The following is a 26,914-nucleotide window of genomic DNA, read 5'->3' on the forward strand; positions in this document are numbered from 1 at the left end:
GSTAATATAGGGTCCTAATCAAAAAAATACAAACTGGACGTCTATTTTCGTTCTTTCCTAGAAGAAAACAATGGCTCTTACTAACAGGAATTTTGTTACACTAAGCCACATTTGCCCCAGTTTGCTTGTGATTTTACATGACYGTTTATTTATTCTATTGCCCCTAAATAGGTAAATTAGTAGATTAAAATGAGATTCTGGCCTAGCTGTAAAACAAATAAAAATCCACAAAAGCACAAAACATCAACTGCTTCTTTAAAATACATTTAATCAAGATTTATTCACATGTCTCCAGCCTGGAATATTTCATCAACYAGCATAATAAGGAGCAAAAAATCAATAGTAAAACGTTGTCAGTTCCCAAATTATGCACAAATCTCATTTTGATTTTCCAGATTCACTTTACGCATTGCCAAAAGGAAAGCACTTCAGGAAGAATATAAAGAGGCTGTCAGAAGAAACCTCCTTCACATGAACAACCCTGTGTTTCAAAATGATATATATGTGAAAAATAGTCACCTTCAAACAAATGAGCATGGATACAAATAATATGTTCATACATTAAACCATTCTCAAGGTCAAATAATAACCCTTATATTAAAAATCATCTTTTTWAATTATTTTTAGTTCACATAGACCGGAAGAAAATGGGTGACAAAGTATTGCAACCTGCCCTACTTGGGAATATCTGGATTATCTTTGACTTTTTCTCTTGAACATTGCAATTCACAGGCCACTGCTTTCAGTCGGATTTGGCTTCTACAAAGTTTCATTAGCCTTTTTCAGTACTTGAAAAGGCATCGTTTATTTCTGTCATTTACTCTTCAGTTTCCAGTTTCAGTTTCTGGCTTCACTGAGATAGAAACAAGTATTTTATTTGATAAATACTTTTGAATGCAAGTGAAAACATACAGTTTTGCTTTCCAGTGGTCAAGCTTCAAAAAAGATATTTAGGATAATCCAATTATAATTATGCTTTCTCATTTCATTTGTTCACAAAAGTTTCAGAGTTAAGGAGGGATCTGAAATTAACAGCAGTAATTAATTGAAATAGAGGAAATACTGGTAGAGATTTTTATTTATAATCAGTTCACATCTTTACTGCAATGTAGTATTTTGCTTTTCTATTAAAATCATGGCTCTGTGAATTTGGAAAGCAGGGGAACATCAACTACCAGAGAAAAATGTGACAGTAATACTTCCATGCCTGACTGAAATACATATGGTGTTGTCTAGACATTGCACTTCTGCAGTTAGAATATTAAAATATTGCAATTMCACTGCGTATTTGTAGACTGTATTAGAAACTAAAATATCTGTTAGGATGCAAAAGTGAAAAATCCCACAGGAAAATTCCTAAGGGCAAGTCCTCCTGCACTCTACGTGTTACAGACTCCCAATGCCCATCAGGCAGCAAGAGGCGTGAAKCAGGCCACCTGGCTGAAGACACTGCCCCGTGGAGCAGATACATTCTTGGAAAGCTGACTAAAGTTGACTCAGTGAGAGGAAAGCTAACAGGAATGCTACAAATCATCTCCTAAGAGGAGGAAGACAGGATTAACAACGGAAAAACTGAACAATTTGGAGTCTTATACACAACCTGCCCAGGTCCCATAGTTCTGTCYTCCTGCAGCCCCATACATGAGGCAAGGCCCCATCAGTACCAYGATCAGTCTGCCAACAAGCTTTTCACTGCTGGACACACGAGGTAACACAGGGTCCTTCTGATCTTCCAATAGGCTGAGACATGCTTTTCAGGGCCCTTTTTTCCCCACTAAGAGTCTAGTATTTTCACTGACTTATTTCCATGAAAAAGGAAATTGTTCACAGAATCACAGAACAGCTGAGGTTGGAAGGCACCTCTGGAGATCATCTAGTCTAGCCATCCAGTCTTGCAGCCTTGCTCCAAGCCAGGTCAGCTAGAACAGGTTCCTTACAGGAACACAGTAACTTATTGTTCATTTCACTACATGACCAGCCAAACACCCTTTATTTCTCCCTTTCAAAAGCACTGGCAAAACTGTGACGAGTGTCAACCAATCAATTTCTACTTTGCCACAGAAATATTTCTGTTTCTTTAGAGAAGCAAAGAAAAGACGGAGAGCAGAAGCTTGGACTCAGGTTCCTTCCACAGAAGAACCTTTCATGCAAAGCTGACATCATTTAACACGTTTAGTAGTACTTATTATTCTACACTGCCAATTTGTAGCTTAAAAAAAAATCATCCAAAAATATCACATTAAACCCATGCTTCAATGCACCAAAGAAAACAATCAATCCTTGATTAAGTAAAGGTTCTTGTAAGGCTGTTGATAAAAATTCCTGTTGCTCTGATCTGTATWCAGCATTACTGTGATAGTTTTAATTATCCTACCTGTGTATTTTATTTCAAAACCATGACATTTCAGCTTCTCAGAGGATTTAGTAATCTGTTTCAATATTTTCCTAAGCTTTTTTAACCGTTAAAAAGAGATTTTGCAAATACAGAAAAAATGATGTGCAATTACACTGCCTGCCATCAGCTTTGGGACAGTWTGGTCGTTATGCAGGAAAATAAAGGATGAACTGAAAGTTAGTAGAGTGGACCAGGATCCTCCTCTTTTCAGTGTTCTTTTAGTAAAAGCCGTACGAAATAGGAATTTTATGCCCTTGGATGGTCTGATTTCTGTCAGACTGTCCTGACTGTCAGACTAACCAACACCAAAAGGGGCAAGTTGAAACACACTGAAACATAAGTCATCTCCTGTGGTGTCTTCCAGAACCTAATAAGGGTTGGGCTTATCTTAGGCTCATCAGGCCTCAAAGGTATCTTGGTGGACTTACGAGAAGCCATCAGCCAAGAATTTTTGGCAAGACAGTAGAAACAACATCAGAAATCTGAGATCCTTCATCTTGTTTTTGAGAACTGATGCATATTTTGCAATAGTTTACAAATACCGAACTAATCTCAGTACCCTGACTCAGAATTTGTTGATCTGTTGACAGTTAATTGCCAGCAACAGCAACATATTTGTGTCCAGGAAGACTAAATTTGACAGGACTCTTACGACTACCATAAGCAAAAGGCCTTTGATATTTCAGAAAAGTAGTTAATACAAGAATAGTAAGGTACAGTTAACAGGAAAATGCAAGGGGAAGAAGCAAGAAATGTTGAGAACAATTAAGGATATGGTAAAATAGAATTAAGACCAGTCTGACCGGGGGTTATTTGCCTCTCTGATTTCAGAGACCAAAAACACAATCCAGAAGCACCATTTCCATCCTGGCAAGGCAGCTTCAATTGGATACTAAATAAGGAGTCAGAAAAAACATCTTCTGTTCTGACTAGCTCTGCTAGTAAACTGCTATGAAATATTGGGCAATTTTTTTTTGCTGCTTCACCTCCACTTCTTTGTCTGATCAATTTAGCTCTCATTTCCAACAACACGACAGCTTTTTATCCTATCATTTCACACTACGGAACCTTTTCTTAGTTGACAGTCTTCAGAAATACAAGTAAACAGAACAGCAACCCTATAAAATATTCTTATTAATACATGCTTGATATAATTGCTACAAAATATGGAATTCCGTTATTAGAGTTGATAGAAACTAATGCCTAGACTCTGCACTTTCATCAGGAAACAGGGATTACTCTTTATTAATACTTTTTTATGACTCAAACTTCCCTTACTCTCATTTTAAGAATAGTGGCAACAAGTTACAAATATTATTCTGACAGCCAGACCAGTCTGGTTCTGAAATAAATAATTACAAAAGTAATATATTAGTTAATGATGGACCATTAGGAGCAGTATAATAAAAATTCTGAAATAATAGGCTGAGTGCTTGCTGGACTAAATGCTGAAGCATAAAGAAACATACAGGATGTGTAAAAATACATTTTTTTAAAAAAGGAATTATCTTTAAAGGTAATGCCTTCTGAGCATGATGACTGAATGCAGAATGGAATTCTCTCTCTACTATTCCTTCAAACAAATTTTTTCAAAAAAATACCTGAATTTTTGACTTTTTTTTTTTTTTAATGTTATTACGTATGAATCCCTCTAGATTACGACTGGAGTGAAAAGTATTAAACACAATACAACATGTATGAAGACCTTATTCCTTATAAAAGAGCATCTCATGACAGCAATTCAAATAAATCTTTTCTTTTAGGCAGAACTAAATAACATAGATAGCTACAAAACAGTATCCCAATAAGCCTGTAAGAAGCTAGTTTAAAACTGACCTGTCTCCTGAAACAACTGAGCAGGCAGCAGAAAATAATGTGGGAAAAATATTGACTCACAAGAACTAGAGAGTCTAGGAAGTGAAAAAGGTACCTAAAATATATTTATGACAGAAAACACTACGGGTGGGGGAGAAAGTGTAGCAAAGCAGTTACTCTTGCAATGACAGACAAAAAAAAAAAAAAAAAAAAAAAAAAAAAAAAAAAAAAAAAAAAAAAAAAAAAAAAAAAAAAGCTGAAATACTACAAAATGAAATCCCTGTCATGGAACTGTGGATGTTAAGTTCCAGGATGTGGAACTGTTAACATCCACAGTTCCATGACAGGAAAAAGAAGAGTTGAAAGGAGCAATAGTAAACGACAGACATGAAAAGGAAATGTTCCGAATGTCAGGAGGCAATGTCCTGGCAGAAAGAAAGAAAAGATGATGCCAAGGGAAAAATCTCAAAGGAGAAACAAAGTGAGAAGACCAAAAGGTGAAAACAATAGACAAAAAGACAATGAAAGCAAGTAAAACTAAACCCAAAAAGGCAAACATAAGATATTATCTCAGAACAAAACCACAAGCACCTTCACTAAACATTTTGAGGGGACTGAAAAGGACAGAAGTGAGAAAGCAAGAAGTTGAGAGGGGAGATGATTAAAATAGTTAAAACAGCATAGTGATAAAGCATGTTTGGCATAGAGAAGAGACCTGATTTAAGTTATTTGGTACAGGTATGAAAGCATGGACACTTGGCCTGTAGAGATGAAACAATAAAATAACCAAAAATATAATCTAGGAAACAGAAAGAAGGAAAATACAGATCGGTAAGAAGGTACATTTTGAAGATGGACTGTGACTACCCCACAAGCTAGATTACCACATGACAGACTGTGCTGTCCAGAAATGGATAACTGCAGGGCAGCTAAAGGTGCAAGAATGGGCAGGAGGGATACATTAGACTGAAGCAGCAGCTATGGGAAAAGCATGTTGTTCAAAGCAAAACTGGGTGCCCCAAAAGAAAAAAAAAAAATCAATAGATTTTTGCCATTGACTTCAACTGGGAAAGGATTTCATCTTCCACAGACAGTAATCAAAACCATAATACAAACAATACAATGCAATAGCAGCAAGCATTAAGAATACCCAAATGTCTTTTTGATATCTTTTGCTATAGTAAATATTAACCTGCTGAACAAGAGCCTGAATTACAGAACTGTTTTATCTTTAACACATTAGAAAACATTGGCTATTTGTGTTCCAAATACGGTCAGGTGCTACCTACAATTGTGCATTCTGTTTCCTCAACAAATCTGAGAAAAAAGATGAGTTTGTGTCCTTTTGGAAAGTTTGAAATTTTATATTGTCTAATAATAACAAAACTATACACAGTCCTGTCTTCCCTTCTTTTTCTTACAGGAGTTCTGATACAGCTCTCCTGTAATCCTCCCGAGTGAACAGATCAAGTTTAATTTTCTTCAAAGGGAGCTCTCACAAATACCATTTACCATATGTATGAGTTAAGTGGGCATTACTTGCACCTGTGGAGTTTTTTTTTAAATTCCTAATAGGTTCAGCAAGAGTTGAATATCCAATACACAAACCAAAGAATTAAAAAAAAAAAAACTTTGAAATAAGCCATCTGAGAAGTAAAATACAGTTACAGTATTAAAAATACACTAAATAATATGAAACACAAACATGTCTTCCTTCCTGAATTTTCTCTCAGTAATTAACAGGAACTAAGAGGAGATTATATATAGATAGATAGATACACATATRTATTGACATGACACGAGCACTCGATTTTAAATAACACGTAGCTAAAAATAAAAGAAAATTACACTTTCATCAAGTTAGTTCTCTACTTTTGTTTTTTGTTGCAGTGTATGGCATTTTGCATTTTTCCTGCTTCCCTGTACGGAGTTCTAAGGCTAAAATGGACCACCACTACCATGAAATTACAGTTTGATCTATTTTGCACCAGGCTACGCACCTAGTATTTTTGAATTATACCCAACAGATTCTGACTGATGGAACTTTGTGAACTTACTTAATGTTCGATTTATGATACAAAATCTTTTGTACGAGCCTTCCCCWGTCATTCAATGCCATTTTTTAAAGGGTTACCACAATACCAGATAAGTTAGTCTAGCAACTGTTGTCATTAAGACCAGATAGATAAGTGAAATAACCTGTGTATTACTTGAATCTCCCTTGTACACCTGCATGGATGAAGTGAATCTTCTCATCACAGCACAGAATAATCGCAGACTAATGCAGGTTGGAAAGGACGGTAGGAGGTCTCTAGCCGAAACTCCTGGTCACAGGAGGGTCAGCTATGAGTTCAGACCAGGTTGTTCAAGGGTTTATCCAGTTAGAGGGAATTCATTTTCAGTCAATTATCAGCAGAGATTCTTAGGTCATTCTTCTTCATATAACACTAAYGAACCTTTGTCAATCCACCATCATTTACTCTGACCACACTTCTGTTTGTTTGTATGCAAAATTTGGTCTCCCAATGCAGAATGCAGTATCTGCTGTCTTATCTAGGAATTCTTGACCCTACAACAGCGATGAAAACCTGCATCTCCTGAAACGATTCTTGAGAGTAGATGCAACACAACTGTAATCTAAATGCACTAGGGCTTTCATTATCCTAAAATAAACCCACTGAACTCCTTATTAACTCCCTGAATACTGCAATTAACAAGATTTATAACCAATGTCTACACCAATGAATTTTTCTTTAAAAATTTTTTATGAGTTCTAACTTATGATTACACCTGTGATAGGAAAGAAATATAAGATATTAATTATTAATAGTAAATGTGTAGATATGCCCAGTGCATTATTACTGCACTAATCGTGAGTAATGATTAAATATACTGCACAGAATTTTAACATTAATCAAACTGATAACTGCAGCAAGCAAATCTATACCTTTCAAGGTACAGCTCCTTTTCACCAAATATGTTTGCAAATAGCATAATTGTTTGTTATTGCATATTTCTGAAAATTACCTCAGAGGTCAAAGCACATAGGCATTTAGGGACTATTTATTATGAAAATAAAATAATGTATGCGCATTCACTACAATCTTAAAGATAATTACAATCTTGTTAGAATGTGACTAGTATCTAAAAAGTTTGTTTTTCACTTTCTCCTGCTTCTATCAGTCAGTAAATTAATGCCTTTACAAATGTGAACATCAATATTCTATTTCTTGAGACAGGCATCTGCTTTTTGATTACATCTCACAAAAGGCTTTAGTAGTGTGAAATGGCATCTTATTCTCTCTGCAATCCTTATGTATGTGAGTGGATTAGCTTTTTTCAGACAAAAATCAGATTTAATTTTCTTGGTCAATTCATTCCATGTGCTGTGGACTACTGAACCCCAATATCAGCCACAGACTATGAAGTATGTTTTGGAAACCCACAGGGCTAACAGTTTAAAACATAGTTTCACTTCTTTAGGACTGCATTCACTACAAGAACAAATATTTAAAACTTGATGTTTTAACTTGCATCTGCAAGGAATAAGGACAGAAAGCTGCCTGTACATCAATTGTCCTGCAAACTCATAAGCTGAGTGCACAGTAAAGCACTAGAACAGAAGGGTGCACTTTATGTATGTAGCAATTTACTGGTAAACGTGTATACAAAAAAGTGACTACTGTTTGACAAAGCTGACATCACAGCTAAAATCTACAAGATTTAGGAACCTAAATCCGTATATACGTTCTTAAGTTGCTAAGTAATGTGGCTGTAACTTGAGATTTTGTTTCAGAGTTAAACAAACAAAAAAACCCCACTCCTTTGTATATCCCCTTTCACGTTCCTACATGACAGATATGGATTATCACTTTTTACTATTGAAATGCTTCCCTCTAAAATTGAGCCAGGCACAGATGAGAGATGTTTTAATCTCAACACTCCCCCTCTCTGCATTATGGCTCTCACCACACATATCTTTCCTGTCATGTAGCAATGATGAAGGAAACTACAGGCTTTTCTACTATGCAACAAGCTTCAATTCAAGCAGTACCTTCTTCAAGGCCCAGTGCAGAAAGAAGTCTTTCTGGAGCGGGTATGAAGACAGATACCATGCCAGGCCATTCTTGACTGGCACAGCCACAACGCAGACTTGCTAAGGAGGTCTTGTGGCCAAAGAACCTAGGGGAATCACTGGTCCAGTGTACTCCTCAGGCAGCATTGTCTGCAAGTCGCTTGTGAACCCAGACTTTATTGCAAAGCTTCCCTAAAGGAAGTTAGATGTGAGGACAGGTAGTGTTCCCAACTGCGACCAAGTCCCCAAAGTGGCCGAGTCCCAAAGCACTGTAGAGCAATTTGCAGCCTCTATGGATAGTTGTTTGGGGTTTAGATTTTTAAACAATGGAAATAAAACCCCAAGGCAATATTTGTGGCCAGCAAAAGAAATTCAGTGTTTCCCTTCTTTCCAGTATTCAGAGAATTTAGCACAATAACTAAGGCTTCATTTGCCTGCAGCTGTTTCAGGGGAAAAAAAAGGATGAGTTTACACAATTTAAATCCTGATGGAGCATTTCAAAAGTGAAACAGAGTGCAATTTTAGCAAATTCTAAATGCCTGCTTCATGCATGCTCATTTTCTACTGAACCAAGACATTCTTAAAATTTCAAGTATGGAAACCTGCTCTGGTTACCTTGGTGATAAACTAAAGATAAAAATTGCACATAATTGTTGCTGATGTCACTGCTCCCAATTGTTTCCAAGGTTACAGAGTATCTCAAATAATTGTGATGTTTCATTTCTAGACKATATTGGAAGCCCATTTTCTGTTCTCAGTAAATTGTTTAGCGCTGCAAGTAATCTATCTAAACCTTATCTAATAAGGCATCATCAGTCTCTCAGCAAGCTCTGGTAATGATGTAGATTTATATGTTGAAAATGTAGCTATCTAGTTCTTCACTGAGCAATTTGACTCCTAGATTATCTCAATTATTTTTATCCTAGGAATCTATTTCCATAACAAAATATATTAATCCATCATACAACAATATCTGACCAGCAAATATCTTACTGTAAAGCAGTATTACAAGCGAATTATTTACCTGGAAAAAAGCTGTTCTCTTGGCTGAATGGTGGAAAATTGGCTGTTAACTATTTATAACTGACTGATTTTCCCACCCTGTCTTCAAACTCATTTTAAATTCAAAGTACAAGTATTTTCCTGCACACACACACACAAAAATCAGTCATGCTCCATGTTCTCCATCACAGCTTCTAGCTTACCATGCACCATAGTAAGAATCTCCTTAAAATTAGTAATTACTGTAGGTAATGACTATTCTGTGGCCCTCAGAGTATTTTACTCCCTGAGGATAACGGCTGACAATGCTGTTAATTACCATAGTTCTATATGAATTGTCATGAAAAGATGGGCAATTCTGAAAACATATTAAAAGCAATACAACTCTTTGTTTATAAAAGCAAGATTTTGCAGCTCAGCTCAATGCCTTGAATTTAACTAAGCCACATCTCAAATCCTCAWTYGTCTCCAAGAAGACAACAGTTAGTAGATGTCCATCTACCACTTCTCCTTGTGCTGGATATGCCTTTCATCASTTGACTGCTCTCTGCAGGGCTTGACCTTGTCAGCATGAAATTTTCCACCAGAGTAAAACAAAATAGCACTTACTGTATCTCAGCAGTCTGCTATTACTTATGCAATGGATTTTGAAAAGTAATAATTTACTCCAGAAACCAGTTGACTAAAATAGTTTATATGAATTTAATGCATAAAATGAACTGCAAATGGAGTCTCTAAAAACATCTGTCAGGCATTTCAGCCTCTACCTAGAGTTCTGAGAAGGTTAAAGTGCAGCGCAGAGAACAAAATAGAATATCAGAGGTGATTTTTTTTTCTGTTTATCCAGGAAATGGCTGATATCCTGGCATGTTTATTTTCATGATTATTTATTTGAGTTTCTCAATGAATTCATTCAAGTTGCATACAATTTATCTCTTTYGTAAGTAATCCCCATGAATGTTCTAGCAACAAAACTGTCAGGAATGTTTGCTAAAATAGACTGTTTTATATAAACATTGCAGAATACATATATAAAACAATACTCTTACTTTTGGAACTGCATGTATTTGCTAGAAACCCATTTGGAAGAGAGCATCTTAACCAATCAAGTAGCAGCAAAATWCTGTGCAGGCCAAGTCTATCCTAATAGCTGAAATACTAAATTCTTACAACAGACTACTCAGGAACAAGCCATGAAGCATGAATTACTTGCTGCTTGCTGAAATTATGCTGTGAATACATCTGAATAAAGAAGGCATCTTTAAAATCAAAATCTATTCATATGTAATTTATGAAAAGGAATAGAGAGAGAAAACTCATGAAGAAATACTTACTGTATAACTGTTGATGTGATAACTGAAGTAAGGAAAGAGGAGGAAAACTGTAAGGTTTAATTTTAGGGCTGATTCTCTACTGCCTCATGTACTCTACAAAAAGTGTTTATACTATGTTACCACTTTTTCAAATATATTACAATGACATAAGGTATAATGGCACAAGGCATGGGAAACAGACACCATTTTGCTATGATATGACTGCTAACTGCATATACTTCCATTTTTAGATCCACTGCCAGACTTAAAAGAGCAATTACCCATAAATATGTTTGATACGGGCTTAGACATAAATAGCTCTTCTTGCTTTTAAGACACAGATGGTGTAATGAAGATAACTCTACTACCAGCAACTCACTACTCAGTTCAACCCTGGTGTAAATCTATTTAATTCTGATATTTAAACCAAGGATGTATTTGACTTTTACCTTTTCATATAGCTGTTTGATATGACCTTTAAAGAATAATTTCCTATACATCTTTATAMGGATGGAGTCTCTGATATGGCATGTTTTTGGAATGCTGCAAACTGTGATACAATGTGACAATAACATGAAAATATCTTGTCCTCATAGCACAAAACTTTTTCTATGGAATACAGGCTTTGCCAGATTACACAAAAGGCCAGGACATTCACCCACCTCACTTGGGATGCATGCAATGGGATCTTTTCCACCAAAAAAGTATCAAGAAAGGGTTTAAAAGCTTTAGAAAAGTTTTGCCAAGAACCTCTAAAATGCTGCAGTAAAGACTACATAGCTGAATATAAGCATTTATCAAGATTTTCAAAAATACCTCAGTGTCTCACCTTCTCTGAAATCAGTGATCCTGAACTTTTCAGAACAATGAAACACACAACAGTGATATAAAGAGTTTCAAAGAAAGTGAAACATGTAAGTGTTCTTGGAAAATTCTACTATCTACCTAGTAGCACAGCAAAGCACCAAAATAAATTTTGAAAATCTATTCATGTTTGGCTTTTCCAAGGTTATATAAGACCCACTGAAGAAATTGTAGGGGTTTCTCTAACCCTCAATCTCAGATCTGTATTCTTTTATGCCTATAGCAAGACTTTCTATTCTTGAATCTCTTTGCTATTTGTATACCAACCAGGAAGGACCATGAGGACACTGTATGTGACATATCACCTCACATTCTTGTAATTTGGTATTTTCTGTAAAAATACAACCACAAGTAAATGAAAATCCAATGTATCAAACAACAAAATGATGTGTAAAGAAAAAACTATTCCTCAGACCTATATACACAACTTTTACTGAAATTACAATGCGCTGTCTATACCCATGGGCAGAATCTGGTCCTTTGAAGTAATTCAGTAACACTGCTTTAACTGCATTTCATATACCCATTAGGACACAACGTGCTATGAAACTTATACCTGCTGCCAMATTATTCATCATAAGACTATATTAAGTGTGTTTCTTTAATTATTTCAGACAATTCATTTTAATTAACTACAATTCTATTAATTCTTTGTGCTTTTGTTTCACAAAAGCAATCAACTCTAAGCTTTATTGTCCTTTATAGACATATGATATGTAGTATACTACATATATACTATATATATATGTATATATGTGTGTATATATATGCATATATGTGTGTATATATATGCATACACTATACACATATACTATAGTAGAAATACTACTATATGTAGTATTTCTTTACTGTTCATGTAACAGGAGTCAAAGTGTAGACTACATGATACATCAGTATTAACAGACGGTAAAATTGCAAACAAGGTTGGTACAGCCAYCTGCAATATGAAAAGTTATGTTGGAAACTGTTAATATAATGTTAATCCCAAGGACTAGTGTCCCCTTAACTGTTTTCACCTGTTCAAATGGGAGAAACTACCCTTAGTACGCCAGRTGCTTCACATCATATACAACAAGGCCAAGAAAAGGCACAAATACTTTGGCACCTCTAACTCAAATGACAGACCTACAGTCACACCATCTATTAAAAGAAAACAGGTCTATTCTGTCTCCTCACGTTACCATATCTTAAAAATGACAATAACTACGCAGTCTAACAGAACCTCCTCAGAGAGCATTACCAATAATATTAATGATGAAGTGARTGTTTGCATGGAGAGTACAAAAGTATTCAGATTGCCTACTGGTGAACTGCCTGGAAGTTGAAGGGCTAATCCGGTAGGAAGTGGAGATACTTGAGTTGGTTTTGGCTAGATCCAGGTTGTCTCCTGAAGCAGTCCAGCTTCACTAAGCCCAAGCCAACAGGCACTCCCAAGAACTTCAGGTCCCAGCACAGTAGGCAGGTAAAGCTCTACACCATCCAATGGGGTACTCAGTAGCTCCACTCCACCCCACTCCTGGCTATTTAACRTGAATTAATGAAGTGTAAAAAAAATTTTTTTTGTGGGTAAGAAAATTAAATATCCATTTCTTATCAACAGTCAGTTTTAAAACAGGTGCTTTCTACTGCCTTCAGAAGAGCAAAACTTGATTGATATGTCCATGAGAGGGGAATTTGGTTCAGATTCTTTAGTGTCAGCTATCAGTGTGGTCTAGAATACTGTTCTTAATTTACCACCTATAAACAGAAAGTGAAAAAACAGATCCTGAAACAGAGGATGTATACAACTTGGTCTGAATTCTATGTTGCATGGGTTTACACACCAACACTTTCCAGACTATAGAATACAATATTTACCTTGTTTGCCAGATTATTATCATAGCCATCACTTTTATTTTCAAAATTACAAATCACTGCTAACAGAGATAGTACTGATACAATGTAACACTTGTCATGAGATAACAGGGTTTGAAGAATTTACGGGCCTGTTTTATTTTYAAAAGCTTAGGTCTAATGGTAGTCAGCATTTGACAATATTTCACTTTGTAGTATTTAGCCAAAACAGACACATCCTAARTTGCGGCAGCAGACGGAAGAGGTTAAAAATACCAAGTCCCAGATTACCAACTTCACTAGGCCACCTTCCCTTCATAATTTAGACCCTTCTGTTGGAGATTTGAAAATATACTCGGGACAGATGACATGTTAACAGAATCATTTCATGGTTCAGTGTCTTCTCAGCATGATTTATCTCTATCTATAGGCACTGGAGGTCCCTCTTCTGGAGATTTATGAGTTTGGTCCAAGAATTCATTTTGATGAGGTAGAATGTGTGCATCATTGAAAAACAGAACATTAACATTTGCTCTAACATAACGCTTTCTTCTCATTTAAGTTTTAAGATTAACACTCATTCATGTGGTATCAAAATTGCTTCCATGGCACTGCGCATTCATATAAATGTTCATGAATGAAAGAGGTGTTTTAAAATATTCATTAGTCCATGCACATGTACCCTTTCCTCTTCCAAACCTATGTAATACAGACAAAAATTAGGCCTTAGAAGGCTAGTGTCTAATGAAACATCCAACTTAAAATTTAGCTGCCATTTCTTCTTCTCTCCTTTTGGCTATCAGCTATTTGCTGCAGGCACCACATTCTTTTTAGTGCAAGAGAAGTGGTTAACCACTGGAAGGTTTTTAGGCATCATCCACAGTTCAGACCATACAATCAAAAATGTTCGTACTTAGACACACACAAAAAATCAGTATTTTCAAAAGTGCTCGGCATTCAGCATCTCCTACTGTGAAATTCCTGGTCAGATTTCCAGAAGAGTGTAGTGCAGTAGGGTCACCTATTTTTCATGCCCAGCTTGAGACACTCACAAATTCTGAGTGCTCATCTGCCCCCTGAAATTTGAGCACCTTGCTGAGATAAATTTAATCTCTCATGATATTTTTATACTGTTGGACTCAATGAAAGGAAACTTTTTCATTGATCTGTTCTCAAAAAGCCATCTGGTAGCAGCAAGACTGAAATCTTGATATAAGAAACAGCATATTTTTGTCTGATTTTGGYCAAGAAACAACAATGTTAGTTCATCAGTGCGCATACGTCACCCATTTTGTACTGTAGGCAGCTAGCAGTTACAGCTTAAGACACACTAAAAATGGAGAATAGGGAATAACACATCTGTTTGCAGTCTTTCAAGTACTGCTGTTCCTCTAATAGAAGCATTTCACTAGAATTCTTGCAAGAAAGTCCTTACCCTGAAGAGGATGGGGGTTGGGGAAGAAGGAAGAACTGTGCAAAATAAGAAAGCAGAAGTCATGTTTTTTTTTTTTAGAAAGGCAAAGCAATCAGACAAGACAGTTGCTGCTTAGGTTGAGGAAACAGAGAGCGAGCCTGAGAGAGAGAGAGAGAGAGAGAGAGAGAGAGAGAGAGAGAATGACTGAGACCTTGTTATCTACTATGTGCGGTAAGGACATCTTCAATCAAATGAAACACTTTCAGCAAATGGGACTGTAATCAGAGACTGAAGTATCTGAGTCTCCCTACAGCTAAAGGTAAAGGACAGACGTGAAGACTGTCAAAGAAAAACAGTAATAAAACTATAGAGCTAGGAACCTCAGAGCAATGACCAAAAATACAAAAATCAAACATCTTAGTTTCAGTTCAGAACTTTCCTTATTACAAACTGCTGTGTTATAGATCTGCCTCCAATATGATTTGGCAGCTCACAGGGCTGTCACTCAATGAGCTCCTGTCATTTCTATGCAGATTCTAGCTTGCACTAAGAAGTAATATTGGGAAAATCATAAATTTTAAGATTCTTTCAATAAGGTATATCTCTGGAATGGGGAGAGGGGAGAATGTTTTACTGGAAGCTGGAATATTTTATTGTAAGATATGCTGTTTTCTAATAACGTCCTCCTCAGAGAAGGATGCAAAATGTTTCAAACAGAAATCATGTCAAAGTAGGTTTGGATTTAGATGGGCATAAGGGGCATCCTCTCCCAGCGATTTTTGGGAACTCATGATGTATCCACAGCCACATTTATTTGCAGATCTCTAATCCTTTCAAACTGGAGATTTGTCCTTGTGTGGTTCAGGTTACAGAATTTAGGTGTAGATCTCTGCTAGTTGAAGGTGATGAGTTAAACAGGAGCCTTAATCATGGAATAAAGATTTGAGTGCACTAAAAAAGTTTCCTGATGATTGAAATTTTAACTTTCCTCAACATTTCAGTTGTGCCACTGACCTCCTATTCCATGGTTACATCTGCTGTACGGAAAGAACTGCAATTTGTTACTTGCTGGAAGAACACTTTGGCTTTGTAAATTGTACCCGTTTAATTTAATACTTTACTTGCTTCTTGCTTAGAGAGTACAAGAAGTGTAGAATGTTTGACTACTGTTACCTTTTCCCATTTTCATGCTTAAATCAGCATATGAAAGCAGTAAGAGCCTAATCCTGTATCACCTGCTAACATGAGTTCTATGCAGAATGCATCTCCAAAGCTCTTGAGGGTATGTAAGCTGTGGCTGAGACTATAAAAATCATTCATTCAGTGGTCAATTCAAACCCTATAAAGCCATARTGAAGACTCACTGATCTCAATGCAACCCATTTAAGGCTAAGGCCTCTATCTATACCTCATTAAGTTGAATTGTGTTATTAAAATGTCAGACAGGAAGGATCCATCCTAACAAACATATCATTTTACAGTCAGTGCAAGAGAAATTTGTTTGCTGTTGTTTTGTCCAGACTGGTTTTAAAAATTTCAAAGAATTTGACTTTCCACCCATGCTATTCCCTTTCTTAAATTTTCTTCCAATAACCCCAGCACCGCATTATATTACCCTCCTCTTTGGTAGTACATTATTCAAATATCAGTATTACTGTAATTTTTACCACAATCACTGCATACCTAAGATACACATATTTAGCCTGTTTTTTTTTCTCTCCAGAAGTCAGTTCTTCCATCCCCATTATCATTTTTGCTGCTCTTTATAGCCTGATCTGTTATCTTGTATAAGTTTTGCATCACTTCGTACAGCAACAGAGCTAAAAGAACAGTCACTCTACCCAAGCAGGAGACAGAACTATCCTATAACACTGAGAGCAAACAAATACACAGTCTCATTTCAGTTTGCTGCTAACAAGTGTCTGGAACTCAATGCAAAGGCTAATAGCACAATTTTTGGCTGCCTCAAAAAAACCAACCGAATTGATATAGAATCTTAAYTACTTTATTTCCTTATCTGCAAATGGAAGAATTATGTGGAAATGTATGCACAGATTTATGTATCTAGCTTAGACAATTTCAATATTATAAACATTTTGAAGTACATTCATGAGAACTCCTTGACAACAAAACTTGAAAACTACCACAGATTTCTCTGCTAATGTAAAGAAATAGGCAGCACACAGAACAGACCAGTCTAGCACACAGACAGTGCTGTAAACAGAAACATACGGATCAACTGTATTCAAGTTTGTAAGGGGAAAAAGGACAYAATTTCAGGTAACTCTGTGGCTGCGTTATGTCCAAGTGTCATTCACTGTGAACAGCAACTTCAGCCTTTTCTTYTCCATACTAAAGTCACATCGGTTCAACCAACAAAAATTACCCAGGGAGAACACAAAGAAATTTGATATGTGCAGTATGTCAACAAATCATTGTATTTATTCTTCATCCTTCTCAATGGCTTTTTTCATTTCCAGATAAAACAAAGCTTGACTAGAGGGTACCACAGTCATGAGACACACGTGCTGCAACACAGTTTGGTGTCATTTTGCATCATAACATTTAGTACATTAGTACTACATTTACCAATAACTGAAACCTGATCTGCTAGTTTGTTCTCAAACCACAAGAMACCACAACTGAAAGAGCTGTTATCAAGAAATTAAATGTTGTATGTCTCTGTCAGAAACTAGAGTGTGCATACATGCACAAGGCCAAAAACCAGGGATGAACTTTGGATCAAAWATATGATGCAGAGAAAGTTTCGGACAAGAACCTGAGAAGTAAGAATCTGTGGCTTGGCCAAAAGAAAAAGCCACAGGAGTCTTACACTTCTCACATGGCAGCTAAAGGGTATCAAATACAGCTAGTGAGTGACACAATGAAGTAAAGGGAAGGAGTTCTGACAATAAAATCTAGGTAAAGATAAACAACTTTGCTACAAGACATTATACAAAATAAGAATTTGCATGAGCTCCCTGGAAGATAGGATAAACTCAGAGGTAAGAAATCCACTGAGGGAAACCAACTACTAAAAAACACTTTTGGGTTAATATTTGCGTGTTACAGCCTGAYATACATACTATCACGAAAATAGAAAGTATAAAGATGGCAGATCCTTAAACTAAGAAGATTTTGGATTCAACAGTGATAACTGATCAATTGCAAAGCTTCTCTTCTATATGTTGCTACTTGAGCACTCTAACCACAGCCTGGAAGAACCATTTTCACTATGGGAAGCATCTCAATGCTGTTGTTGAAAACACTGTTAAAAAGGCATGAATTGCAGCACAGACATCAGGAACTGGATTAATATTAGTTCTAAACTGTCTAACAACYGCAAGAGAGGAATGCTTCTTTTGGTCATATTTCTCATCCCTCTGGATTGACTTCAGATCACCACCGGGAGAGATCTGTTTCCCACTGCCCAGGTCTTTAAGCCATCCAGCATTCATTATAGTCTATTTATGAATGTACAGTTATCAATACTAGAGTTATAGCTCATAAAATTCAAAGCAGAGGGAAATCACTTGACTTAAAAATTAAGATACTTCTACCAATTTATATTCTATCTAGTAAAGTCATCCCTTATTTATTTACTCAAAATAGATACTTCACCTTGATACTGCCAGATACAGAGATGCAATAGTCAGTAGAGAAGGAGATAAACTATGCACAACTCAAAGCCTCCACATGTCCTATTCTATATATCTTTCTATTGCTTGCTGTTACTTTATACTATTGACAGCTATCTTTTCAAATGGTTTTGAGCTCTGATAAAATTTATAGATATTGGTTTAGAAATATGAAACCTCCCTTACTACCTTAATGGTCATGATCCGTTTTACACTTGCACAAAGGCAACGAGATGAACTGCTGCTTTAGTCTGAATAATTCCATAARTAGTGGTGGCGGTTCATGCCCAGGCTGGGTAGAAGGAGATAACTATATGAGGCAGAACCTAACGCAACAGTATCTGCATATAAATAGACCTAATCAGAAATGCAAATTGCAATCAGAAGAAATTTTAAAAGCCTGTGATAACTGTGCAGATAACAAAAGGTCAAACACTTGCATTGTTGAAGCTTTTAAACTGTTATCTGCCAGTGGCGATTCTTTCTGTACCAGCAAAATGTGGAAAAGACAAGTATAGGCTAGTCTGTAATCAATGCTGAACAAATTTTTGATACATTTCTCTTATTATTGGAACTGTTCTGTTGTTAAACCCTGTTTTACCCTGTCAATCTAATCTTWACTTGTTCAGGAGAATAAGTAATGAAAACAAAATGAAGACAAAATGAAACCAAAAACAGACTGCGTGAAATAACACAGTTAATCTACATGAACATACATGGAGGAAATTTCAATCCCTCTTTTGTTTCTATGTATGAAGATCTAAATCTTCACATCTTAGCATCTTTGGTAAGTAAAAAAATAAATAATGAATACAGATTGCTGAAACTGATAAGACACAGCACTATCAAAACTGTGTTTTTCTTCCACAGCAAAACAAGCCTAAGACTCTAGGAGGATAACATTTAAAAGACATTATTCTACAGTTTCAAATGTTAGCTTCTTCCTTTTTTGAAACAAATGTTTGTATCAACAGTAGCTAAGATATACACTTTTGAAGAAAGGTAACTGGATAGTATATGCATTTATATTCTAAGATAAGAATAAAATAAGTATGTAATTATTTATCATTTCAARTGGTCCTAAGCACAAATTATCGCAGAAGCCAGGCTGAACAAAGTCCTTTTAACACTGCACCTTTCAAATGTATTTTCCAAAAACAGATTCTCAGGATTTGAAGCAAAAATCTTTACCAAATATTTCTTTTACATCTGCCTAGATTACCTTTAAACAAACTAGTGAGTCAAGAGAGCCATCTAGTGCCATACCTTGGAATTTTAAAAAGGGTTTTCACAGGATGCATGTCAAATAAAGGAGGGTCTCCATCCCCCAGCTCAATAGCTGTTATTCCCAGGGACCATACATCACATCGAGCATCATAAGAGTAATCATACTGCTGTTCACAAGCAATGACCTATCATAAAAAAGAGGAAAAAATAATGCATTAACTCAATGAACAATTCATGCCATCCTACTGTGACACAAAAGTACTTTTGTGAGTCATGACTAAAAGCCTAAGCAGCTTTCAAATTCATGTTATTGCCTGTATTGCTCAGTTAGGAAAAATCCAACGTAACATAACAATAAATTAGAACTTATCTTATGCTTGTTTTCTTTAACTCTCTCTCTCTCTCTCTCTCTCTTTTTTTTTTTTTTTTTTTTTTTTTTTAATATAAAGCTCCATGGGAGGTTCCAAATGTCTATAGCAAAAACACCACTCTACCAAATTCTGCTTCTGAAAGCAATTCCTAGAGAAACCAACTACACTAGCAAAGAATCTTACTGATGTCATTCTTTTTTACTTCTATGACTATTCATGAAGACAGACTGATTTGCATAGCTGTATTTTTTTAGATAAGTGTATTCCATCACTCATTTCTACTGGTTTTTTTTAGACTGTCACTGCTAGATTGGCGTATTAAAAAAATATTAATCAATGCACCATGTGCCTTGTCTAATGAAAATTGAAGTTAAAGGGAGTATTTTCTCGGACATCCGAAGACTTTTGTACCACAAACTTGATGCCTGCTGCCAATTAAAATCACTGTTAGAAGCTGGAAAATATTCTGCATCTGAACATGAGGTTCAAAATCAAGTTTAAATTTAGCCCTTGTCTTCCCAAAGGGATAAAGCAAAATCTTAGTTTCACTGCCTTTTATTCTATCATGATTTGAAACCCTGGCTCAAGCTCATCTTCTCAAATCTCATCACTTAAAATAACTACTCRGAAAATTTGTCAGATCACTACACTTTGCTTGTATCTATTTCCACGATTTTTCTCACTGCTTTAAATATTGTTACTAATTTGTACTTAAGGCAAGTAGAATTTCTGATAGTGTGTCCCAGGGTATCCAGATCTACGTTCGTAGAGGGGAGAWTTTTTTCACTGGGTTGAGTTCCATCTTAGGGTTTCAGTTTGGGACACTGCCTTGCAGAGATGCCAACATGCAAGTCAGCACCCCACGTAGCAGCTGGCAGAGTTGCAGGGAATAAAGAGAGCCACTCACCATCTGCTATAGGAAAACCTTTCCTGCTGCTGATTCCAGGTTACCCTCTCTACTACTTTCTCCACGAGCTGCACCTCACAGAGGTGCTCCTGCCCCTAGCTGAGGTTCTGTCCAATGGGCCCACAGGACCTGTCTGGAAGTCATGGCCCCATTGCACAGCACTCATTATGTTTTTCAGAAACGAACATATTAAATATGCTGGTTAAGATAACAGAGCAATATAAGTTAAATTTTTTTTGCAATAACAACTGATTGTTAGTTAATTCCTTTGCTACGTACTACTGCTCTTTTCCTAGAGCAAATCAGTTTAGAAAAGTTACGAGCTTTCTTAAATTTTCTATCAATATTAAAAACAAATGTTGAAATAGCTCTTCCTCCTCARTGTTAGCATGCTAAAGAGATTCTTTCCTCATACTGACAATGGTACTTCCCCTTTTACAGCTGTAATGTCAAAGAATCTTCTCATAGAGTATTGSACCAGTGTTTCTCAATCAGTACCTGAGGAACATCAGTGAGCTGTAACACATAAGGTGGGTGTCAGCATCATGGTTGCAAACTATCCAAGAAAAACAAAAACACACATTTCTCTACACTCACCATCAAATAAACAGAAGAAGGAAAAATAAAAGTAAGCAGTGTACAAGAAGATTCAGGACGTGGAGGAGGGTTGTCAGCTTGAAAAGGCAGAGCACTTCTCATCACTGACAGAAGGATCATTTCCCCCTCTCCTTTCTCCTCAACAAAATGTTTTGAATGAAAGCGCTGAGATATTTCTTAGTTCCTGAGTTTATTATATTCTTCATCTCATCCGAGAGATCTCTCTTTCTCTTACAAAGTAAGTTTTACTATGCAGCAGTCAGATTCTACACATTTCAAGGAAACACTCTTGTCTAGACTGAGAGGTCTACATGATAATTTCATTTCCTTACACCATGCCTGAAAGAGAAGGACCAGAACTGAAATTTGCTGTGATAATTTATAAGAAAGTCAGTGTGCAAATCCATCAGATATGCTTAAAATATTTCATTTTGAAGAGGTCACACTTGGTTTTGACCAATGTTTCCTTTGTAATTCTTAACTGCAGTTTTGCTCAGAGATAGAAAAGGAAGCTTGTAGTTCTTGATTACTTTTTTTTATTTATACAATCCTCAAAATCACCTGTATTCTCAAGGACATTCCTTAATAAATAAATAAATAAAAATTAAAAAATATGCAAGTCAGCTCCCAAGGCTGCGACTCAGAAGCAGCTGCAAGGAGCTTATTCACATGTGACTAATTAAAAGCATTGTTATTAYTCCCTTCCTTTTTTCTAACATATCAAAAATATTTATCTGCTGTTTGAAAAACCACTAGAGCCCATCTGCTAGAAGGGACCATCTCAACTTGTTTGGTTCTCATCATTGTGCTGAGTCCTTCACAAACAGATTGTTTTTTGTCCTCAAACTTTATGAGGCAGAGAAATATATTTTTATTTTTAAGGGAAGGAAAATAAGCACCTACTCAAGGTCACATTSGACATCTATGGCAGTGCCAGGAACAGAATTGTGGTCTTTTGCATTAAAAGACAGCACCAGTGCTTCCTCTGTAAGCATATCACAACTGCTTCTAAGTGTAGGCCCATAATACAATGGCAAAACTGGCTAAATACCTCAGTATTCTTAGAGAGCTTATTTGCAAGCCATGCCAAAATAATATAAGCGTCACAGAAACTTGCATTTGTGATGGATGGTGAAGAGAAGGGATAGTGGCACTGTTGCTTAATAAAACAACAACAGAGTCTTTGAGCTTTTCTCAGCTYCACAGATAGCATATTTCCTACAGAATGAAGAGGAAGGAATGTATAAAATCTCTTGAGATGCTGCCTGCTTCACAGCTAACAGTTACACCTCCAGTAAAAATGGTACGTGCTCATAAAATGGTATTATGAAAAAATATAGGCACTCTAACCAAAGGGCATTAAACACTATGCAATTCTCCATCATTCTAACATGAGAGCCTGAAGTGGCTCATTCAAAAAAATATTCCCCTTACTCTGCATTACTTTTGTTCCCAAAATTCAGCCAGTGAAACATGCAACCAAGTRTGTTTCAGTGCCTACAGTGAGATCAGCCTCACAGAAAATGTAGAAATTAAAAGCTATTCTGATGATGAGTATGCAATATGTATACCAATTTAATGATCGCTTTGAATTGAAAAGAATTTTCAGCTTTCTTTGGAACTTATTAGAACCTTACCATTTTATGTTCCATTTAGCTACTCAGGGAAGGACAAATGCAGTAGTTTCAAGTAAGAAACTSCTGTTATAAATTCTTCCTTGACAAAAGATGCACATTGTCAATTTGTTTGACATATTGGCTAGCAGACAACGCTATACCTTGGAATCTAAAGAAGCAAAACCAGTTCTCTTGGTCACAGTTTAAGCTAAGTCCCAAGGAATATCTGATTTCTGCCTTGAAAAAATCAGTGCAACTCTCTGCAGAGCAATTATCTCTAAAATCAGAACAAAAAAGGGAAAATCCCATTTACTTATCTTTTACTATTTTCCTGTCTCTTTGGGGAACTCAGGAGATACTTGTGTGTTTGGAAACATCTGTCCTTGTCTCTCAGAGTTCTGGAGCTGAGAGTACATCTCAGTTTCTGAGGCACTGCCTTCCTGTTCAGCCCAGTGGGGCATGAAGGCAGTGATCCCAGGAGAAATGATCTGAAACTAGAGAACACGCCACTTCCTTTCTCTACTTTGTGCAAAGACATCATCAAATATGTACTATTTTATACACAGTAAAATCCTCTGGTAGGATGGGAGGATGTAGTTTGCTTTGCTGGAGCTGCCAAACACCATGTTTATCCTAAAGCTTCAGGAGAAGATGTAGTTAACCTTGAGACTGGCCAGTGAATGCCACATAAGCACAGAGCCTTTCGCTTTGGCATGGTAGCTTACGCAGACTGGTTATGTGCACTCAGCAGCCCAGGTTGCTAAGGAGACAGGCTGCCACCTTTTGTACTACCTGTAATTTCCTCATGACTTCATGCCCTGCCATGTTGCAGTATGACGGAAAACACCTGAACATCACACAGAGAAACAGACAACGTGACAGTAGTGGCAGCAAAATATTCACTGATTGCTTTGAGGGTCCCAGTGGGACAGCGTGGGGGGATTCAGTGGGTTGGCAAAGACAGCACAAAAACAAGTAACTCTCACTAACTGGAGGGAATTTAGAGAATGGTGATTAGGCATTCTGGGTAATTTATCCCTTTTACAGAAACGCTACATTTCCGATGTATACAAGACAATTCACTCCCTGACAATAAGGTTTTATATTCAAGGGTAGAATTCTGCATGTTTTGAAATTAGTGCAAACTTTTTTTTGAACTTCAGCAAGCCCATAAATAGATCACAGGTGGATATAAAAGAGAGAAAAAAGATAATATGGAGARCTAGCTGTCTGTACTGTGGTCATACTGATTTTGGGGCAGAGAGCACTACACATACAGTAGCTATACAGCTGAAGCAGTATCTCAAACCTTTTGAAGTTTACCTGACATATACTTTCATTTTGCCTCAGTATAGATAGTACACATACACAGTATAGCTGTAGGCACACAGAATACAGTAGATTGCTTATAGTAGTACAAATGTGGTACCTGGAGACAATTGCTACAAAATTAGCAGGTGATCCACCAGCAGGAAGGAGTCTGGTGTTAAAAGGGTTGATGGCTCCTGAAGAAAGGTGGTGCTGTACTCAGCTGATGTAGCTAGCTAAGTAGCTTATGAGGTGTATGAGCACAACGCTGAAAGCAAAGGACTGTGTATGAAAAATGAATGTGGCACAAAACTGTTACCCTTGCAAGGAGAACAAAACTGCTAACTGTGCAAGATGAACAAAATAAACCAACTGAATTTCTGTGCCCCACCTGAACATCATGCAACTCTATTTATTCAGGTGGCAAAAATAAAATTAAATATTCTCAAAAGTCTTATGCACTCAAAAAAACAAGTCTTTCATTATAGCATTTAGCAGCATCTGAGATACTGAATTATCCAGACTAAACAGACTCTCTCCATGCAGCGCTCTCTCTCCCTCTCTTTCTCCCTCTCTCTCTGCATTTCTCCTCAAATGCATTTGCACAGTTAATGCATACAAGAACAAATTTGTGGCTGATATTGATTCCATATTCCCATTTTTCTTAYTTGGATTTCAGTTCCTTATTCATGACCTTCCCTTATTCCAAAAACCTTTCTATGGTATATCAGAAGATGATTATATTGTTAGAAATGTTACCAATGTAACAAGTATTGAATATTTTAAAAACATAGTATGTATGCAATTGTGCTCTGAGAGCTGCAAGTGATCAATTTTTTTAACTCTCTAAAGTGAAATGGCCCTGAGACCATTAAACTGCTCAGCAGTGAGAAAACTTATGAGCTTTCAAGCACAAAAATCTATTTTGCTATATTCTATGAGACTGTCATGTAGTACTGTAGTACTAATGTAATTGACACGATTCATTTCTGACCCATAGATTTATTCTTCAGCAATAAATATATATACTTGACACCACACTCACATTTGTGAACAGTGTTTCATGAAGGAACTGAAAACACAGACCAACTCCAGCCTCTTAAGTATACACGCTTAATAGAGAGACCTAGGCTCAAGGCACAGTGGTAGTGCAATATTTTTCTCTATTTCTATGTAATGTGCTTAAGGAAAGAAAAAAGAAGTTTAGCAAACCCTCCATAGCTGCTGTTTCAGCTAGAAAAAAAAMCAGCAGCATCTGCGATCCCACAAGATTATGTCTATGTTACCAAAGTAACTGCCAGCATACTGAGCTTCCCTCCCTCTGCCACCTCCTTTTTCAAACCCCTCCTGCCCTGCTACCCAACAAGGAAGCCAGCTCTCCTGCAGACAGAGGAGGAGGCGATGTATTTTACCAGCAAATGCTCTCTGCACTACTATGTTCTCTGCCTCTCTCTGCCATATTGATAGCTAAGCTTCACCTTTAAAGAAACCTCTCTWAATTTCAAAATCCAGCTTTCTGAATTCTACTGCTTCACTTCTGTATTTTAAGCAGCCTCAATACAACTCCCTTGTTACTACCACAACTTGTTAGAGTTTGAGAGCCATAGAAAATTATGTAAGAAGAAAAAATAACTAAGACAAAAACTGATATTTCATCTATTTCTTTATGCACGTCCTGCTGTGTTCTGAGAAAGACAACTTTAAGTCATGCCAGTCAACCCTCAGAAGGTGACATCCAGGAGTCACAGGCATTTTAGTCATATGTGGCCTTTTAGGATCTAATTCCAGCTCCCATTCTGCCACTGACCTGCTATATGACCTTGAACAAGTCAATTCACTTTTGTGTCCCTCGGATTTGCCATCCAGTCCTGCTCTATCTATTTAGAGCAATAATTCCCATTCTTTCATTTTGTTTTGATTTTGGCTTTCCTACACTTAGGCTGTAGTTTCTCTACTACTTAGAGTAGTTTCTCTCTGGTATACCAATACTTATTTACCCTCCTCACCACAGGACCACACTTAAATCAATTCTGCACTTAAAGACGACAGCTAGTAGTTCCCTAAAATAATTCCTAACACGTGACTGTGTCCCATTACTTCTGTTTCCTGAGAACAGGGATGTRCTTTCAAAGCATATGCCAAATAGGTAATTCCTTTACACCCTAAGCTCAACAACTGTCACAGATATTGCAATATTAAGTAACAAACATTTGTTCAAATTACTATGTAACAAAAGTCAACTTTATGAATGGTTTAATGCTACCATTCTTGATTTATTGGCTTTATTTTCTCCCACTAAATTTGTGGGATTTCACTATTCATTAATCATGATGACATGATAAACACGAACTCTGTAGAAGCAGCAAAAATTTTCTTTATCTGTTCAGTTTCTTCCTAAAGAAAACCTGTCTTTTTATAATWTTTTTTAACGCATATCCTTTCATGTTTTCTATCTAATCTTATCTAGTGTAACTCTTGAGGAAAAATAACCTCCAAAAAGAGCTAATTCAGTAGTATGTCTTATGAAAATAAGCTGTAT

General features: G+C 36.5%; 1 protein-coding gene across 3 annotated transcripts in view; it reads right to left on the minus strand.

The window, feature by feature from the left end:
* The window catches only part of MYO3B (myosin IIIB), a 227,727-nt gene that overhangs the window by 155,089 nt on the left and 45,724 nt on the right, over positions 1 to 26,914 (minus strand). For all 3 annotated transcript variants that reach the window (XM_085323242.1, XM_085323250.1, XM_085323256.1), the window contains one exon: positions 19,616 to 19,761. In XM_085323242.1, the coding sequence (XP_085179368.1) occupies positions 19,616 to 19,761 (146 nt within the window). The remainder of the gene's footprint in view (positions 1 to 19,615; positions 19,762 to 26,914) is intronic.

Source organism: Rhea americana, unplaced genomic scaffold, assembly GCF_003343005.1.
Source record: "Rhea americana isolate MKP2758 unplaced genomic scaffold, rheAme1 scaffold_12, whole genome shotgun sequence".
Classification (NCBI taxonomy): domain Eukaryota; kingdom Metazoa; phylum Chordata; class Aves; order Rheiformes; family Rheidae; genus Rhea; species Rhea americana.